A 20,269-nucleotide genomic window follows, 5' to 3' on the forward strand; every position below is an offset into this window, starting at 1 on the left:
CTGAGGCAGGTGGGGCGAGGGAGCAAAGGGCTTAAGTGGCAGTGCACAGCTGAACCTTGTATAGCACTGAGCAGTGCTCTTAAGCAGGCAATGTGCAAAACTTGTTGGATAGAGAGGTTAGATTTTTAGGTGTAAGTAATATTCCTACAGGACTTCTGAGGTTTTGTGTTCATACCTTTAGGTCTGTGTGAAAGAATGGAGAGTACTATGAAAATTCAATTTTAGTTTCTGTTATAAGCACCTGAAGGGGAACATGTGGGTTTGGAAGAGTTGGCGTTGTTGCAAATTTCTGTATGTCCTAAAGCTTCATACAAGAGTGAATCAGTGCTTGGGTACCATCGGTGATGATGGTGAAAGCTTAAGCCTCCAAGAATACGCCCCTGAGAAAAGACAGCGATGCAGCTAATTTAAGTCACTGTTCTAGTTTCTAGGAGACCTGGTGTCTTCCAATCGTATTTATCGTAGTATTTTTGAAAGGTTTAACTTTTTATGCCACTGTCATTTGATTAGGTTAATACTTCATAGCACTCCAGTGGTTACTAATTTGATTCTCTTTTGTCTTTATGAAGGGAATAAAATGAGAAGAACTACTCTTTAATAAATAGCTGCCTCATTGCTTATTTGGGGCTTTTGGCATTGTGAGATGGTATCATTGTAATGCTGTTTTTTGTCAGAGGCATGGAATGAGAGAACTGATTTGTAAGTTCCTAAGTGACAATCTGTTTGCATGACCTTGTCATGTTTTACTAAGTTATAAAGAGAAGAAATAGTTTGAAGGTTTTTCTTCTTTAATCTCTTCTTTTTCATTGCTAATTCTGAGACCAGACCATAAATCAAGGACAACATTTGGGTTAAAAAAATATGTCAAGGAACACTTTATATCTCAGAAGGCATTTAATTTGCATTACTACATAATGCAGTATTTGTGTTTTAGCAAAAAAGCTTCATCCTTTTTTTAAGTTAATACCAACGGGGCTCATGTTAATAGTAAAACAAACCCAAAATGCAACTTTCATTTTAAAGAACACCTGCAATGAATAACAGTATAAGAAGCAGGCAAAGGAAAATTGCTCATTTAAGTGTGTATTGTTAAGTTTGTGATATGGGGAACGTTCATTTGTTTGTTTTTTTAGGTGCTACAAATCCATACACAGAAGCAAACTATAAGCCTGCTTTTCTATCAGATGATGAATTAAAACATCTTATTCTCAGGGTACGTTTCAACTTTTAATTAAAAGAGATCTTAATGGCTGTGAATATAACTCTCCTAAAGTGAAACACCAGTATTTTCCTGCCTTGTATGTCAGCTTTTAAGAATGTTTTTATTATGGAGGATAATGAAGAAATCTGCAAGACTACTGTGTAAAGTCAGTGGGTTTTAATTGTGACTAGCATCTCTTGATTTAAGCAGGAAGATTTGAGAGGGACATCTAAGGAAACTCTGATATTTTGATGGTAACCATCAGAAACTTCAGTTATTTCATGGCATGAACCAAAATTACATAAATTGTTTTCTTGCAGACTTTCTGCCATGGGCTACCTTGATGTGATTTTCAGCAATACAATGATATAATGAACACCTTTTTTTGAGGTCACTGATGTAACATGACTTAGTAGATTTGGCTGCTTGCTGTATGGTACTTTTATAGTGTGGAGAGTATAGATTTGTTAATAGTTAAGCTCTTCTAGTAGCTTGTGTAATTTGTGAAGCGCTGCAGTGTCCACATGCAGCATATGCAGAATTTAATTTCTGCAGCATTGTGACTCTAAAGCTATAAAATTAGGGCCTAATCCTGCATACTTGTATGTGACTGAAAGAGAGTACTATTGAAATGGGAATTACTTGCCTACAGGCACATAAATGAATATCCAGGTTATGTTTAGTTTCTAAAAGAGGAACTATGGAATAAATATGGTTAAAATAATATTTTAATTTGAAGGCCTTATTAAACATAATCATAATATTATTGGACAAGACATGGATTCTTTCCTCCTGTAAAAGTGATTTTACATTCTGGGCATGGTGCCCAGGATGATGCCAAAAATGTTTGCAGATGCAAAAAAAAAACTTTATTGTAATTTTATATCTTGTCTGTTGACTCAGTTATCTCCAAATGTTAAGACAGCTCTCCTAATGTAGAAATTCTACTGTATAGAACGTGTTTTTAAAGGTTATAATGATGCAATGAGGATGTATAACTTAGTAATTTACTTTTTTTTTTTTTCTTCCCCCTAATTAGGCAGCAGATGGATTTCTTTTTGTTGTGGGCTGTGACAGAGGGAAGATACTGTTTGTTTCAGAATCTGTCTTCAAGATCCTCAACTACAGTCAGGTATTCTTCTCCATTTTAAGTAATGTTAGGCCTTAAAAGATTTGAAAGCTTTTTTTATGATTATGCGTTTATATGGAGGGGTATTTATGTGAATAGTCTGTCTTGAAAGCTGAGATTTGTTGTAAAGAGCGAGCTTTTCTCTGCCATGTCATTAGGGAAGATTGTTTCTGGTTTCCATTCAAACTAAAGAGGTGAAAAGGAACTAAATTTACTTCGCTGATGCATTCTGATCAGGGATTTACCCTCAGGCTTGCAAAAGCGTTATCTAATAGGGAATATAAGCAAATATTGAAAAAACATTCTGTGGTTCTTCCAATCACATCACGTGAATTTTTTGACTAAGTTTTCTTTCTGTCTATTCTGGGTTTGCTAGCATACTTACTGATGGAAACTGGGAAGCAATTATACCAAAGCCAGGTTTTTAATATATGCTTAATGTGAGGCTTAACTTGCACCATATATTGTGTAAATAATACTCTTCATTGTTTCTGTCATCTGCCCTCCCTACCAAATTTAAAAACTGTATTAGCTTCAAAAGTTTTCCTCAGCCAGCCTTTAGTTAGGTATATACTAAATACCTACTCATCATGTAAATATTGAAAGAGAACATTTGCAATTATGATTTTTTTCCTTCAAATGTATAGCATATGAAGTGAGACTGAAGAGAAACCAGACTATCTGTTGGTGGTGGATTAAGCATGCTATTTCTGCAAAACTCTTACTAAACATAATGAAATTACTATGTAATCTAGTCATAACTTAAATATACAGAGAAAACATACCTTCCATTAAATCCTGGATCTCAGCTCTTTGACGTTCCTTGGCTAGACCTATATGTAAAAGGATTGTTTATAATGCATGCTAAAATTGAGAAAATATACTGAACAATTATTTTAATTTTTGACTGAATATTCAATCTCTACAGAATGATTTGATTGGTCAAAGTTTATTTGATTACCTTCATCCTAAAGACATTGCCAAAGTGAAAGAGCAGCTCTCTTCTTCTGACACTGCGCCACGAGAAAGGCTTATAGATGCAAAAAGTAAGTATTACCACCTGTTGAAAAACAGTGTCATGTAGCCAGATTCACCGCTTCTGAATATTTGCGTGATGTCAAAAGTGTGTGTGTGTGGGGTGCTGTTTGGATTGTGTCATGCCAAGGAAGTTTTAGCTTAGACAGGAAAAAAAAAAAAGTAAGTATGAAAGAGATATCTGAATGGAGAAGCTAGTAGGTTTGGCATGCACTGCAGTATAGACGCATTAGTTTAACTGGCTTGACCTGTGAGGTATCCTCTCTTTTCCAGGCATCAAAGGTTTAATTTTTTCCCATTAAAACATATGAAGTATTTGTTCTAATCCGTAATTCTCAATGGTCCGAATACACTCAGTATTATTTTGGTAATCCTTAGCCATCAGTCAAGATAGAGGATTGTTTTTATTTATTTATTTATTACTTATTGCCACTTCCATCAGTGACCTAACCTTTCTCTTATAAGGTTTTTAACCTGGTCCTTGGAATCATTTCCTACTATGTCTCTTAGCTCTATTCCACCCTGGTATTTTAAAGTAGTTCTGTATCTCTGCTGCTTTTGAGGTGAGTGGGTGTTAAATTCACTCTCATAACAGGAGTCTGCTTTGCTTAAGTAGAAGGTGGTATCTTACAACTGCAGTTTTCCAGGTCATTAAGTCCCATGCTTGTCAGGAACAGCAATCTCTAGGATCTCATCTCAAAGAAGCCACCAGCTCAACTTCAGAAACTGAAGCTGAGAGAGATCATTCCAGGGCAGTGAGCCTAGAGGCTCCAGCTGGATCAACTGAAGCTTTTCTGGCTCCTGGTTTTGTCTGGCTGTCAAGCATGTATATCCAGTGCTACCTCCTTTTTTTGTATGCCTCTGACAAAGTTAGGGCAAAAATAAATACTATGAATTACAGTCTTCCATCTGCTATGATAGACTGATTGGTAGAATTTCAAGAACTCATATTCTTAAAGAGTACTAGTGTGTTTGTATGTATTTATTTTTACGTTGGCATGAGTGACTCAGGCACAGCTTGTACTCTCGCCACTGAACAGCGGTTTAGAGTGCATGTGATGCAGGACAGTCTGACCTCCTTGAGGTGACCTCACTCTATTCTAATTTTAAGGGAGGCACAGTTTACGCTAAAACATTGGCATTGTTGTTTTCCTCCTTACATTGAAAGCCTACAGGGCCCTAGAACTTTTTGTACATGTTTATAGCTGTTCATTTATACATATCCCCATGCAGAAAATGGTTGAAGTGGATAGCAAGCTGTGGAAAAGTTGCTATGTGATTTAAATCCTCCATCAGCTCTTGGAGCACGGTCCCCTGGAGCTGCAGCTGCATCATTGGTGTTGCTGATACCTGTACTCCTGATGCATGCCAGGCATCTTCCTGGAGCTTTGTTTGTACCAGCACTCTGCTGTTGGCTCCCAGAGTTGATGTGTGTTTTGGTACTGTGTTTCTCCAGTTACTTTCCACGGAAAAGAATCTAAGAATCTCCTGCAAGAATATGATAAAGGTCAGGACTTACTGTTAGGGCATGTTCATATGCACTTATTTCTGTGAGGCTAGAGAGACTTCTTACACATAACTGGAGGTCTTGGGGATTTGCAGTCCCTGTGTAGGTCACTGCTACCTTTTTTCCTCCTTCCATCAGAACAACGAAAAAATCTGATGTCTAGAAACACACCAGCTGAGGTGGACCCGGAATGGCACTGGGCCTCTTCTGCTCTATACGTGCCTTTGTGCTCTCTGGGTGGGTGTTGTGATAGAAAAGGCTTGCAGTCTGAAGGGTCATGGGCCTGTTGAGTGACAATGTATGACGTACTGCTCTTCTTATGGGTAAATAATCTCTCTCTCTTTTTAATCAGTTGATTAATGTTCAAAGAAATCACAACGTTTATTGCAAAACTTGTGTGGATTTGTACAATCTTTTGCTAATTTTTGCATTTAGAACCCTGTGTTCTCAAGCTTGTGTCAATGTTTTCGCGCTAGAAAGTGAAATCAGAAATTCTAATGTTGATATGGTCAGTTGAGTCCTGCACATATTCACTTACGTGAAAATCTCCAAAACAGGACTTCTGCTTCTGAAGAAGGATATAAAAGGACTTCAGTGCAAGTCCCAGGAAAGGTGAAACACAATACAGTTGGGTTGTATGATATAATCGTTTCTGTGGTTAACATTTTACCTGACAAAGGTGGCTTCCTCACTTCCTCTGTTTGCTGCAGCTGGACTCCCAGTTAAAACTGATATAACACCTGGGCCATCACGACTATGTTCTGGAGCAAGACGGTCCTTTTTTTGTAGGATGAAGTGCAATAGACCTTCCGTGAAAGTAGAAGACAAGGATTTTCCTTCAACCTGTTCAAAGAAGAAAGGTAACAATTACGCATTTTATTACCAAATGTAATGGCTGTCAGGCTTTTTTTTTTTTTAATACAATTGTTTATTTGCAGTAGTTAAATTTTCTGTATTTATTGAACATTGTCAATGTTTCTTAAGATAATGAACTATGTCTAGGTCTGTTACGTCATACTTACTCCTCCCCAACCCTGCTCCAGCAGCTCTTACACACTGTATTAGCATATAAAGCCAAATTCTCCTCTCTGCTATCTTGAAATATTTGCAGGCAGTTTGTGCTGCCAGTTCTGGTGTGGTTATTGCATCTTCAGACATTGATCATACCACATTCAGTCTTGACCTAGCCAATGTCCGCAATGAAGGGCTGTTACCCATTCTATTTCTCTGCTCCATATTTGACAAGTGATATTTGGGTGGATATCCAACTTAAAAAATGAGTTTACTCTGAGTTCATATGTGGTTTTGGTACATTCTGAGTACTGGAAACAGCATTTCTACACAAGAAGTATTTGGTCATAACATTATTGAAGTTGGTAATATGTTTTTCCTCTGTAGGGTATTAATTCTAGACATGTTGGAATATATATTTAGTCCAAATTTGAAAGTTTCTCGTTTGAGTACTTTAATACCAAATGTGTTATCCAAAGTGCAAAGTGTCAACTAGAGAACAGAAGGCGGTTTCAGTGTTTTGTCTCTGGATGTGACTGCTGCCCCCGAGTACTGCCTGCTAGGATCAGGTGCAGCTTCGACCTTGGATCATGCTTTAGTGCTCATCTCTGAGGAAACCAGTTTGTGGAGTTAGGCATAAGCCTTTTACTCTACCTGTCTATGAAAGTCTTCTTCCTTGCAGTTTTAAGGCCTGCTCAGTGCTGAGGAATACGAGTTCTCCTTTCGGATACTGACTGCATTACTTGTCATTGTGAATCTTCGTCCTCACTCCTATGTACAGCTATCCCCGGTACACCCCAGAGAGCGTGTATTCTGCCAGACAAATTGTTCCTGTTTTTTGTAGGAGCCTCATGTTAAGTTGAAAAGGGCGTTTGTTTATTAATGCACTAATTTCTTCAAACAGTCCTTTAGATTATTTGTATCCTTTGCTGAAATAATAAAATGTGATGCAATTTCTACTTAAAGATTATTAAAAGCGACCTTGGTCTGAACTGTGTGGTGTTTCAGTATAAACAATGGTTTTGCAGAGATAAATTGTTTATTGAATTATCTCAGACTAGCTGCATTGAAGCAGGAGTACTGAAAAATCCGTCAGTGAACAGTATCCCAAATTTCCTGGATAAGAGAGGAGATGCATTATTAGCAGAACCGAGATGAAGTTCTCCAAAGCAATATCCATGACCTAACTGCTTCTTTGGTTTTTGTTGTGTTTGTTTTTTGTTTTTTTTCTTTTTACAGCAGACCGCAAAAGCTTTTGCACTATTCATAGTACAGGATATTTAAAAAGCTGGCCGCCAACAAAAATGGGACTAGATGAAGATAATGAACCAGATAACGAGGGTTGTAATTTAAGCTGTCTTGTTGCAATTGGACGGCTGCATCCTCATGTAGTACCACAGCCAGTCAACGGTGAGATCAGGGTGAAACCTACAGAATATGTTTCTCGGCATGCAATAGATGGGAAATTTGTTTTTGTAGATCAGAGGTAAGAATACTTGTAATAACTTCCACAATAAGTCACTGTTCAACACTGCTTTACTGACAGTTTTACGTAAAGCAGTGTAAATACTATTGAAAAAAAGAAATGACTGTTCTTTTCAGCTTTTTACTAAATCCTGACTGCAAGTTATTTCGGTTTTTGAGACCAAGCTCAAAGCTATTCTTGTGTATTTATGCAGTATTACTGATTAAATTAAAAAAACCAAAACCCTCAAAAAATATCGTTTCCTAGACAGAATAATCTAGGGATGATTTCTGCCCATTTGTTAAGGGGATGTATATATGTAATCCTCAGAAGAATGTGCTGTCCTACTTTGAAAATGGACTTTGTAATTATTACCTCTTTGTTTGAAAACTTTTGTAAACACTACATAGTTAAGTTATTGCACAGGCTGCATTAGGCTTTGATAGCGTATACATTTATTTAACTATATACTTGGACACATGCTGCTGAATTAATACTTCTCTATGTGATCTTTTGTATTTATAAGAAAGCAAGCTTTTCATAAGCTTTACCTCTTGGAAAAGGTTTGAGAACTTGTACCCGTGTGGTATCTTCTTTCAAACATCAATTTTATTTATTATCTGAAAGGCGAATTCTTACATTTTTCAAAAGAAATTGCTTGAATTTTCTTAAGTAGCGGGGAGACATGACCTGGGTCTTCCTTCAAAATAACTGGCATCATCAAGAGAAAAAAGGTGGTTGAAGGATGTCAATGGAGAGCTGCTTTGGTTCCCTTCCTTGTCAAGGTGGATTGAGACTGCCCAGATGAGGCTCTTTCAGGTTGCCTGTGGTTGAGGCTCAGTTGCTTACAATGTAGAAAAGCCCAGGGTCTGAACTCTGACAGAATCTGTCTGCTGGAATTTTTCAGGGGTGTGTCTGGTGTGTCAGCTGATTTTTAGTGGACTTTGAGAGGAAATAGAGCTGATAGTCTTGAGAGGAAGTACAGTAAGAAGAATCTTTTTTTTTTTTTTTTTTTTTTTTTTAATGTTGTCTGTCTGTTTGGGGTGGTGGGGTTTTGGGGGTTTGCGGTTTTTGTTTGGGTTGTTTGGGTTTTTTGTTTTTAATTTGATGGAAAGATTTTTGAAATACCAGCTCTTCGGCAGCAGTGCTTAGAGCTGGTGATCACTCTGGGAACTATGAGAGCATTTGTAGCCTTTCTGTTGCTCAAAGTGTGCCATTCTGTAATGCCAAAGTATGGTAGTTGATGAATGAGTTCTATTTTCAAAAGATCAGACTTATTCCTGATGGATAATTTTGAAGTATTTCTAAAATAATAAGACTCAGAAAATGTTGACCCATTGGATTTAAACACATATGCTGTTATTTAATTGTTTTCCAGCTGTTGTCTACAGTCCTTGGAATGTGTATACTACTTCAAAGGACTCTTTGAAAGGGAGGTTTGGTGTTGGTTTGTGTTTTGTTTTTTGTTTTGTTGGGTTTTGTTTTTTGTTTTGTTGGGTTTTGTTTTTTGTTTTTATTTTTTTGAAGAAAGCCTCCTCTGTAGGCTTAGCTTGGCCTCCTATGATCTGTGCTTCCACTAGAGAATATTTAGGCTCCTGTAAAAGTTGAAAACTATTAATTTATTTCTATGTTGGGGTTTTTTGTTCATACAGACTCGCACTGTTCCTTTGTCATTTGTCCAAGGGAATCCAGGAAAGAAACACTTAAACTCTCTGTGACCCTAACGTTTTGTCCTTATGGATCGCATGGTCCCTGCAGAAGAACTGCTATAGATTAGGCACTAACTACCTGGGCTACCACAGTCAGAGAACTACTTAATAGTTCACTGTCAAAATGGCAGGCTACACTGAACAGAGTTTTGAAGAGAACCATCCCACCTCTTACTTCTTCCGTACTTTTAATGAATCTGGGTGGTGAATTTGAGAGTAAAATTAAGTTTATTATATATGTAGATGACATCATATACAGCTTCAGAATTCAGAGCCACTGTGTTAAGTTGGGAGAAGCAAGCTAAGGAAAAAAAGTAAATAAAGGATGAAATTCAAGGACAAGAACAATTTCCTTCCTTGCTTAATAGAATATGGTCAAATATTGCATTCACTAAGTCTTTTGACATCATCTGTAATTTGGTGCATCTTCTCCTTTCCAAAAAGCCTGTTTATCCTGCTATGAAAGTAAATGTAAAAGGTTTGACAAGTTGCTTACTGGTGCCCATATTGGTTGTTACCCATCTATGTCAGGTTTCCCACCACTGCAGTGCTGTTAAAAGGCTTGGTTGCTACAGCTCTTAGAAAAATACTGGACTAAGGTTGACTTGGTTCCTAGCTCTTCCTTTTTAAAGGTAGACTCTACGTTTTGCCGCTTCGTGGTTCTCTACAGGCTCTCGGAGATAATTCATCAAAGCAGTCTTGGAGCTGTCAGCAGTTTTAAGTCTCCTGCGATAAGGTTCACCAGGCAAAAGCCAGTTTGAAAATTTCTCTCATGTGAATACTTGTAATGTTTCCTTCTCCAAGGCTGATGTCTTAGAGCTCCCTGTCAATGAGGACTTGGGGTGTAAGCCACCTGATTGGTGCTGAGTGCTTTTAGTGTGTCTGGGGAAAAAAACAAAAATGCCCTGCATTTAAATGCTATGGGTTTTGTGCTTCAGTGTTTTTCCTGCTGTTCTTATTCAAAGTTAATATGTACTAATTTCTACATTTTATAATAATTAATTTGGGCTTTTTTTGAGATTGCAGATGAGGTGATGATCTACCCAGGTTTGTTCTTTATTACCCTTCTTATTTAATTTGAATTGGAATAGTGACTCTTACTCTGATTTGTTCAAGGAACTATCATTTTTTCTTTTGGTAAATTTTCTTCCAAGAAATGTACAAAATCAAAGTTCACTGTAGTTTAGTAGTTTTGTTTGTTCTCCATTCTTCTAGTGAGGATCTCGGACTCAAACATTCAGCCATGTTACTTTCTCTTCTGATGCCCTTGAGCAGTTTGCAAGGGCTCCTGCAGATTTGATTCTGACTGTGTTCTTTATCTTCTAAATTAAATGGTGTGCATTTCAGGGTCTTCCTGGATGGCTTGTCCTGTTTTGTTCCTTTCTCAACTGTTTCTTCCTTTTCCAGGAAGTCTTAGAATGATTTCCCTGGGTGGTGGCTGTGTTCTGTGCACCATGGTAGCAGTAATGTACTGTTCCTCCCCAGATACGCTCAAAAGTCTGTCTTATGCTGTCTTCTGGGGCCTGGAGGCAAGTCTACATGTGCCTAATGTATAAGGTGACAGCAATTCTCTTCTGCCTCCCTCCTCCCCCTCACGTTATTTTTCATGTTGGTATTCTGGGTTAGATGAGTTACCCTAATGAAGATGTTGCAGCTTCTATAAATCATTAGCAACTCAAGAGTTGTTTTAACATACAGATGTCCAGGGTGTTCAGCATACTGGCCCACTACAGCTTCTTCCTTGTCAAGAATGACCCTTTCACCTTGTGTTAGGTTGTTGTATAGCTCATTGTCACTTACCTGCAGCGTTGCTTTGCCTTTTCCTCTTGAACTCAGTTTAAAGCTTGGGTTACCAAGTTGATGCACAAAGTCTTCTTTTTTTCCTAGTTTCTTGAGATGTCCTCCATCCTTGCCAACAGTTCCTTGAAAACTACCTTAGAGTCACATCAAGAATCCATGTCTTTCCCATGTTGCAGATCGCAGGTGTATTTCGTTCTAAAGTTTTCTGATGAGGAGGAAAATCAGTTGACTTTATGGCTGGTTCTGATGAAAAAAAAGTTGGTGTATTTGCTTCATGCTCCTGTTTGATTTAAAACAGAGACACATAGTAGGTCTCTTACTGCTTATTTGGGAAACTTCTATTTGTTAACCTTTCTTTTTTACGGGTGTGGGTGCAGGGTTTGGTGGGGCATTTTTTTGTCCTACTGTTAAGGCTTGTGACTTGAGGGGAGAAAATGCTCCTGAAACACTTACACTACAATTTGGCCTCTGTGCAGCAGCAGCACGATGGGTACACAAAGGAATGTGGCAGTTCTTCAAACCTTTGATGTCTATCTTTCAATGGCATTTTATGCAGAAAGCTTCATATTATCTTGTGGCTGCTACAAGGCAGCTTCATTCAGGTTTAAATTCTCAAAATTACAATATACTTCCAAAGCTATTTAGAAAGTCTTACATCCCCTCCAGTGGTGATAGGTCAACTATAACACTTGAGGGCTGTTGGTGTTACGTACTTTCTAATTACCTGAGAATTAAAAAGAGTATTCTTAATGAATTTTTTTACCTTCTAAGCTGAAAATACCTTTCAATGTTACTTGAGCCTTACCCAACTTCAGTGTGAGTTTTAGTAATCTGTCACTTCAACTTGAAATGAATTTTTTTTCTCTTTTTTTTCTTTTTTTTTTTTTTTTTTCCCCTCTACCTCCCTTCCCCAAGGGCAACAGCCATTCTGGCATACTTACCCCAGGAACTTCTAGGTACTTCGTGTTATGAATATTTTCATCAAGATGATATAGGACATCTTGCAGAATGCCATAGACAAGGTACGATTATTAATAATTCAGCAAAGAAATTTTGTAAAAATATTGAGAAAAATTGCGTATTAAGAAAACCAAACAAACTTGAAAAGATTTGGCTATTTCTGTTTGCAAATGCTTTAGTGAAGAACATTGTGCTGCATGTGCCAAACAATATGATCATCTTGGACTTCCGTGGATTTTTAGTGAATATTTGAGGTTCAGGTTGGGTGTGAGGGGATGACTGCAGAAATAACGTTTTTCTGCAGGGGTGAAGGGAGGAATTAACTGCGCTTTCCCTGATAAGGGCTCTGCTTATGTAGTGGTGGTGCCTGTTTGACACAAGGTTACTTGCTTTCTGCCTGTCTTTAGTTTTGCAGACAAGAGAAAAAATTACAACTAACTGCTACAAGTTTAAAATAAAAGATGGCTCTTTTATTACATTGCGGAGTCGCTGGTTCAGTTTCATGAACCCTTGGACCAAAGAAGTAGAATACATTGTCTCAACAAATACAGTTGTTTCGTAAGTATTTTTCTCTTAGCAGATGCATGTAAATGCTGATTGCTTTGCCCTGTTTTCAGATGAGATTTGACCTAAATATGTGCCCTTCTATATGACGATAGGTGTCTCCTCCAGGTAACACCCAGAACTGCATACCTGGGGAGAGGGGAATTGGTTTAATAATTGCAGTAGTTTATCTATTTATTAAAGCCTGCAGAAATACAAGTACTTTCTTTGGGAAAACCTGGGGTTCCAGTCTTTGTTGGGACTTATGGGAGATGCATTTCTTTGCTTTTTGAAGGGACTTCCCCATCCCTTTTCTTTTTACTTGAGGGTTCAGTACCGTTGCAGTGACTTTGCAGTAAAATAACTGCTGTAGAGGAATTCTCTTACAAGAGAAGCTGTTTGGGTTCTGCATTGCACGCTTTGACTTGTAACACGGTGGTTTATTTCTGTTGTTTACCTAGCCTTGGTGTCAGTCACAGTGCTTCTTTCACAGAGGTGATGGTGACTCACAAACTACTTAAACCCTGAAGCATTCCGTTCTGACACACTGGCAGAGTGACTGTTTTACAGGGTTTTTTATCACTGATTCTTCTAATTCTTGAAATCCACAGCACCAACGTACTTGATAGTGGAGATGCAGCCTTTCCACAGCTTGTGGCTTCTCCACACAGCATGGACAGTGTGCTTCAGGCTGGAGAAGGTAACTGCTGTACTGTGAGGCAATTATTGGCAGTCATGCCTTGTTAGCAGCTAATCCCGCATGCACAAATTTGCTGCACTTTTGCATTGAGAATTTGTTAATATCCTAAAGAAAAATAAGCTTTAGGGCAAAAAAGTGCTAATGCAATTCTTGCCTTGTTGAACTTAAATACCAACTTTGGATATAAGCTGGTCAAAGGAGAAGTGAATCAGCCAGTTAAAAGAAACAAGTATAAACAGGGTTGGAGGAGTGACATAGAGGAGAAATGCTTGCCTTCATGGATGGTGCTATTTGTACATCATCCAAGAGTGACTTCAAGTTCTGTAGTCAGTGCAGACGACTACTCAGGGGGTGAATGGATCATAAATATAGTCTGGCTGTTCGGCTTATTGCCCCTCACCTGCCCTTGATTTGACTTTTTGTCAAGACATGAAGACTGACCTGTGGTGATCATCGTGGACTTGTTATATGAATGCTGCAGATCACCAAACCATCTTTTACAATGGGTGGTGCGCAGCATCATGTGGAGCAGAGCTTGGTGTAGTAATGAAGTACTAGTGGAGCAGGGTGGAAGCGTGGTAGAGTAGAAGGATGCAGTGACAGCCCATGGATGAAAGGCAGGGGAAGAAAGATGGTGATAGTACTGAGATTCTTTCTGAAGAGTTGGGAACCATTGCTTTTAGAGACCCTATTTACTAGATACTATTTTTATCACCTATGCCTTTGTAGCTGTAGAGCAAGGATATTGCAGATCTGGAGTTGCTTCGTAAGTTGTACACAATACACTTAGCAGAACAATGCAAGACTTCAGCAAAGCTGGGCTTTTCAGTTATCTCTGTTGTGAAAAGTGAGGTTCAGTAAGTGCAAGTATGGAGGAGGAAGGGTGGCAAAGCATGGGGCAGCTGACAGTGGTAGGAAGAGAAGCTGCCATGTAGGCACGATGGTTAGTAATTGAAGGTAGAGTAACGGCAGTAACGTGGTGTCTGGGCATCCTGAGAATGAAACAAACAAACAAAAAAACCAGAACAAACTGTTCTGTATTAGGATAAGCTTCTTGCCACAGCACAGCCTTTGGAAAGAAACCAGATGTATAATAACATTATACTGATAGTTCTTGTCCCCAGAAAAGAAATTTAACTGAGTGAAGTTTAATTTCAAGTGGTTCTGGGTCTGGTAAGGATTTGATGACCTTTTAGGTGACCCTTCTCACCTCCTGATGGGTCTGAGACATAGAAACTGAGGATTGCTATTGTTAAATATGAATTTCCAAAAGAAGGCAATTATCCATTATGGATAAGCAATGCTAAGGGTTTTCTTGCCCTTTCAGTACGTGATCTTTTCTTCGCTATGCCTTGGAGTATATTGGGTTCCTTCCTGACTACCTCTCAAGTGTTGTGCAAGTGTCAAATCACATTAAAGGAAGAGTGAGCTGCTAACTGTTCAGACTTCACTTTATCCTCAATTTTTAGGTACTTACAGTTACCTACAGGGGGTTTATTTATGTTCATCGGGTAGCTTGGGCGTACCACATATAGAATGGAATATGTGCTGGCAGGTTCTTCACACAAAGCAAAGAACAAACACGTTTGGAGATGACCCTATTCAGGGACAGGATAAAGCAGGTCTGACAAGCTAGTCTGTACCGACTCTGGACAAGAGGTACTACCAGATGCTTGACACAGCCAGGTTCTGATTAAGAGTGAGGATATGTTGTGTACCTGCTGGCACAGAGGGATGTCTAAGAGGCATAGCATAACTCAGTGCAAGTCAGAGCTTTACATACATTTGAAGGTACTCACCAGTTGGTGGAATTGTAAATAAATATGGTTCAGAAGGTCCTGCAGCTTGTCAAAGCATGCCTAAATACAAATGCTTTTTAGAAAAGGTTTGCAAGCTTTTATCTGACCTTAAGATACCTACTCATTTTAGGTGGCCCAAAAAGGACCCATCCTGCTGTGCCTGGAATTCCAGGTGGAACAAGAGCCGGGGCAGGTAAAATAGGGAGGATGATTGCTGAAGAAATCATGGAGATTCACAGGTGAGAAAAAACGGTATGAAGTTAGAGGAACCAGTATTGTTCTTTAGGAGGAAATTAAGGAAGCCTTTCTTCAAGCTGGATACAGAATGATACTACTGTATTTTATCAGTAGACAGCTACAGCTACCTATTCAGAATACCTGAGGCAGTAAAAGCCCATAGTGAAAGAATGAAAAAGTTAGAGCCATCCAGCTTTCTACTGTAAAAGACTAATATTGGAACTTTTTTTGTAATGGTGATAATTATCTGTTTACCAGAAACAGTAGTTAAAAAGAACAGCTAACTAGAAACAAATTCCTTTCCAGACTATTCTTTTTCCAATGACTTAAGGGTGTAAGCAGCACAACCTCCAAATGCCAAAGCTATTGACTATGTGCCAAAAAAGCAATGTTTGTTTTCATGTGATCCACTTTGCTCAGATGATTTTAGAGTTGTTAGATATGTAAGTTCAGCTTGTGCAGTTCTCTCATACTCTTTGGGTAAGGACACAATGATTAAGCTAGCTGTGCCTTCCCAGGGGCAGCCTGTCTAAAATTCAGGATGTAGGTCTCTGGTTTAAACAAGAAGTCCTGTAGCACCCTTCAATAAGGGACTGTAGTAATCATAGCTGTTTCTCAGAACAGCCATCTCCTCTCTCTCACCTGTATGACCAGCTACTTTCAATGGGTATCACTTAATTTTCTACTTGCTAACAATCCCCATTCTTCATGAATTTCCTCTTGGGAATTGTTCCCTTTCCTATAAAAGTGGTCTCATCCAGCATATGTTTAGTGGCAGTAACTTAACCATGCCGAGCTGCAATTCAGGAAAACATTCAGTCTGTTTCTCATAGATTTGTTTCTGCTGCAGTCCAGACTACTTACATCATTGTTTAAGGGAACAGCAGACCTATCATGTAAGGCTTCTTTCCTATCTATAAGAATAGGAAGAAAGGGGAGGAAGAAAAAAAGCCACACCAAGGCTGAACCAATACTTTGAAACTTAACCATCCCTTTTAGTAGCTGTAAAACACTTAATTAGCCTCAGTGAGTGTAGTAGTATAGCTTACCACCCATGTCTTCATTTCATTTCAAGACCCTGGGTTAGTTCCAGTCCTTTTTCAGCAGCTGTTACTATTTTCCAAAGCTGCCTTCTGTTCAGCTTTCCCAGGGGAACTCTGCCAAGGATAAGATTCCCATTTCCATTGCTTTTCTCTGTTAACTACCCCTCCTCCCTTTAGTTGAAAGATTTGTTGGTTCTACAGTTAATGAATGATGTATTAATAAAAAAATGGTATTTGATCAAGCTATGGAAAATTGACGTGAAAAATGCTGCTTTGGACAGTTAAAAAAATTAACTGTATCAAATGTCCAGTGTACTTCTGTAGGAGCAGCTCACTTAAGGAGTCTAGATTACTGTGACTGAGGCAGCTTGAATTCTTAGCCAGTCTAAATTGAAGTAAAATAGAAAAAAACCTGAGGCTTTGCTCAGTACCCAGGACCTTTTCCTTCTGACTCTCTGTGAAGGCTGTACAGGAACAAATAAAGGGAGGGAAGGGAGGTAAAGCCTGCAGACTGAGCAAGCTGGACAATTTATACCCAACTGTTCATCTAGCTGCAAATAAAACCATTGCTTCTGCTGATTTGTTAGAACACTGCAAAAGTGAGGAAATTACAAAAATGAAGTTCATGCTTTTAACACCTTATGCCACCTGACATTGAAGTCAGCATATGAAACTCCAAGTCTCTGGCACTTGAGTTTCAAAGTTGCTGGTAAATTCATTCCCTATTTTATCCATATTTTAGGATAAGAGGATCATCACCTTCTAGCTGCGGTTCAAGTCCACTGAACATTACCAGCACACCACCACCCGACACATCCTCCCCAGGAGGCAAGAAGGTAAGAACAAGCTTTACAAACAGTCTTGTAGCAGCAGGGGCAAGCAACATGAGATCATGCTTGTAAAATTACGTGTGGCTGTTTGCCTGAAAAAGTCTGACAGCAAGTCAAAGTATACTGGTGGCTGAAATCCCTTTACAGTAGTCCCTAAAGTGCAGAGACCAGTAGTTCTTGAACACTGGCAGCTTTTGAAATCCACCTGCTCTTTAGATTTTTCACTTTTTTTTTAACAGAGCTGCAAGAAACAGCTCTCCTCATCTCTCATGATCCTCCAAAAACTCTTTACCACCACATACTGGTGAACACTGGAAGTGCTACCATTTGAGTGCTGTGCTCAAATGAATCACAGCAGTTTTACTGTACTCCTGTAGCAAAAATATGACAATTAGATTCTTTACTGTGCACTGACAGTTTATTTTTAAACCAATACCATATACCATGCCTTGTTCTAAGATTGTTTGAGTAGCACTCACATATCATTACCAACACTTAACCACCTGAACACTTACACTGGCTGCATTTAAGACATCTAGTAAATTGCTGCTTACGGTGGTTATATTCAAGGCAAGAAGAGCACTTATCCAAATCCTTATTCTGTGCATTTGAACACTGCCTCAGACTCACCTAACTTTTTTTCCCCAGAAATTACGACTATACATAAGAATTGCTTGTATTAGAGCATATAGCTGACAGTAAATATTTCTATTTCTGCCTCAATTTGTTCTTGAAATAGAACTTGAAAGTTGAAACAAACAGTTATAATTCTAGGGATAGTTATTCTTGCTCCTTCCACCCTACAATAATTCAACACCTACATATAGTAGGGGCTACTGTAACGGAATAAAGGAAAATACTCAGGGAGAGCTGGCTACTTCTAACAGGGTAACCCCTCAATATGTCTCCTTGGTTAGAAGCCTACATTTGCTAGAAACACCACAAGTTCCAGCTGACGCTGCCCTCAGAAGGGAGCTCACAAGTACTTACCTTCCAGTGTACACACATCTGAGCAGTTCAAAACTATGGTTCAAGTTCAGCTATTCACTTGCTATTTAAGAATCCCGGAGAAGGCTCTTCTGTTCCTGGTGAGCTCTGGTGTACACAGTGCTGCTGTGCGGCACCGTACCAAAAAATGTGGTTAGGCTTCCGATCCAGGAGCAATGCTCAGCTCATGCAGTCTGTCTCTACCTAGGAGGATTATACTTCTAAAATTAAGGATCTTAGTTGACAGTACTTTACGTATAATGTATTTGTAAATTCAAAAGCATTCTGTAGTTATCTGTAATTATTATCACTTGCAGATGGAATACTTACAAAGATGCCTCACAGAAATCCCCTGAGGACTTTTTCTAGTAGCTGTTCAGAAGTTACTTGCAGAAGTTTAGCATGTAGCACTGACTTGATCTCTTCCTTTCTGGTGGTGATACGCTATCCACCTGACATCTGCTTGATGGGCATAATACAGAGGAAGTAGCTCCTAGTTTACAACTACTCTGATTAGCTAGCCTTTAGGTAGTGGTTTTTTTCTGGAAGGCCACCTTCCCTGTATTAAAAATCCCAATATAGGACAATTTAAGACTTAATGCAATATTTCATGCTGTTTCATGGCTTCTGTTTTTTCTTTCAAGATCTTGAATGGTGGCACTCCAGACATTTCTTCAGCTGGGTTACTGTCTGGGCAAATCCAAGATAACTCTGGTTACCCATATTCTGACAACTCCTCTATTCTTGGTAAGTGAAGTCATGCACTAACATGCCTCAATACCAACTAAACAAATATAGCCAACTCGAACAAGATGGCTGTTTTTAGCAGTAGCTTGCTTTCACCATCTGCAGGCTGTAGCTGAAGCATAAGGCCCATAACCTATCACTGCCTGAAGAGTAGCCTGGCAATCTATTTTGCTGGCTTTATATTGTAATTTTTTTTTTTTAGATAGTACTTGGAAGCCTCTCTTCTCTTGCTGGATTGGTGTGAATTAGCTGAACTCCTCACCTGCTTTTTGTGAATGCTTTTACACAACTGAAGACAAGAAGAAAAGCTAAGCTGACTCCTAGATGTTAATCTACTTATTTTTGAAGTATAGCACATAAGGTTGTCCTTGTTAGGCATACTGGTAATTTCTGAGGAGTGACCTAAGCTTTGTCCTCTGACACCCTGGTATCAGTGGTTTCCCTGAAACTATGGCAACCTGTATGTCGAACAAATGAATACTCCCAAAATAGTTCAGCCTATTCAGATATCCTACCTCAAGTCATATGGCAAGGGCCCGTAGCAAGTAAAGTGAACAAAACTGAACTTCTGATAACTTACTGTATTTATGCTTACAGGGGAGAACTCTCATATAGGCATCGATATGATTGACAACGATCAGGGATCAAGCAGCCCTAGCAATGACGAAGCGGCAATGGCAGTAATAATGAGCCTTCTTGAAGCAGACGCAGGTCTTGGTGGCCCTGTAGACTTCAGTGATTTGCCATGGCCCTTGTAAATGATGCACCTGGCTTCAACACCCAAATATCAAAGTGCATTTACTGGTGGAGTTCTACAGTCTGTGAAACTTGTTGGACTGAGAAGCTTTTATGTATGAATTTCGTAAAAGCTGTATCAGAATGCAACTCATCCTACTATGTGTAACTTCAGACAAAGTGGAATAACCTGCTACAGTGTTCTGTGTTGATTTGGTTAGCTGTGTATAGCTTATAATACCTGTATATTTTGGATTCTGTTGTTTGAAATTTTTTTTAAATCACTGTGCAACTCACTGGCATCAGTGGTAGCTTTTATATGCAAATGACCATTTCAGATGTATGGTGTGTTTTTACACTGCAAAACAGTCCCCATGTGGATATTTCTTATACTAATTGTACCATAAAGCTGTTTATTCTTTCTTGTAAGAATCCTTTACTATAAATATTGTTAAAGTGTAATGTATTAGACAGTTAAATATTTTTAAAATAAATGTTTCCCTTGTTCTAAGATGGAGCATTTACTTTGATAAATAAATTTGATAAAACCCTGCTGAAGGTGCATGCTAGAAGTAATGGTATTTATCATTTCTTTAGCTTTGGGGGGGGGAGGGAGGGAGGAAAACCACTGCCTTACATACACTTACAAGATTTTGTCACTACAATAAATTTCTAGAGAAGCTATTATTATTTACTCCTACATTCAAGTTTATACTAAGAAAAACACAACACTAGGGTAGGGCTGACATTACCAGATTTCTCTTTAAGAAATACTTGGTTTTCACTTTAATATTGACCATCCTTCCCTGAAGAAAGAAGAGAAACTACTTT

At 38.7% G+C, this 20,269-nt stretch overlaps 1 protein-coding gene across 9 annotated transcripts in view; it reads left to right on the forward strand.

The window, feature by feature from the left end:
• ARNTL (aryl hydrocarbon receptor nuclear translocator like) overlaps positions 1-20,010 on the forward strand; it is a 53,324-nt gene extending 33,314 nt beyond the window's left edge. For 8 of the 9 annotated variants that reach the window (XM_030038519.2, XM_030038517.2, XM_030038514.2 and 5 more), the window contains 12 exons: positions 1,134-1,213; positions 2,241-2,333; positions 3,259-3,376; positions 5,583-5,732; positions 7,123-7,369; positions 11,773-11,879; positions 12,225-12,375; positions 12,972-13,060; positions 14,990-15,098; positions 16,882-16,975; positions 18,601-18,703; positions 19,301-20,010. In XM_030038519.2, the coding sequence (XP_029894379.1) occupies positions 1,134-1,213; positions 2,241-2,333; positions 3,259-3,376; positions 5,583-5,732; positions 7,123-7,369; positions 11,773-11,879; positions 12,225-12,375; positions 12,972-13,060; positions 14,990-15,098; positions 16,882-16,975; positions 18,601-18,703; positions 19,301-19,461 (1,502 nt within the window). In that variant the 3' untranslated portion in view covers positions 19,462-20,010. The remainder of the gene's footprint in view (positions 1-1,133; positions 1,214-2,240; positions 2,334-3,258; positions 3,377-5,582; positions 5,733-7,122; positions 7,370-11,772; positions 11,880-12,224; positions 12,376-12,971; positions 13,061-14,989; positions 15,099-16,881; positions 16,976-18,600; positions 18,704-19,300) is intronic. The other variant, XM_030038520.1, reaches the window with a different exon arrangement.
• Positions 20,011-20,269: the final 259 nt, after the last annotated feature.

The sequence above is a fragment of the Aquila chrysaetos genome, chromosome 16, assembly GCF_900496995.4.
Source record: "Aquila chrysaetos chrysaetos chromosome 16, bAquChr1.4, whole genome shotgun sequence".
Lineage (NCBI taxonomy): Eukaryota > Metazoa > Chordata > Aves > Accipitriformes > Accipitridae > Aquila > Aquila chrysaetos.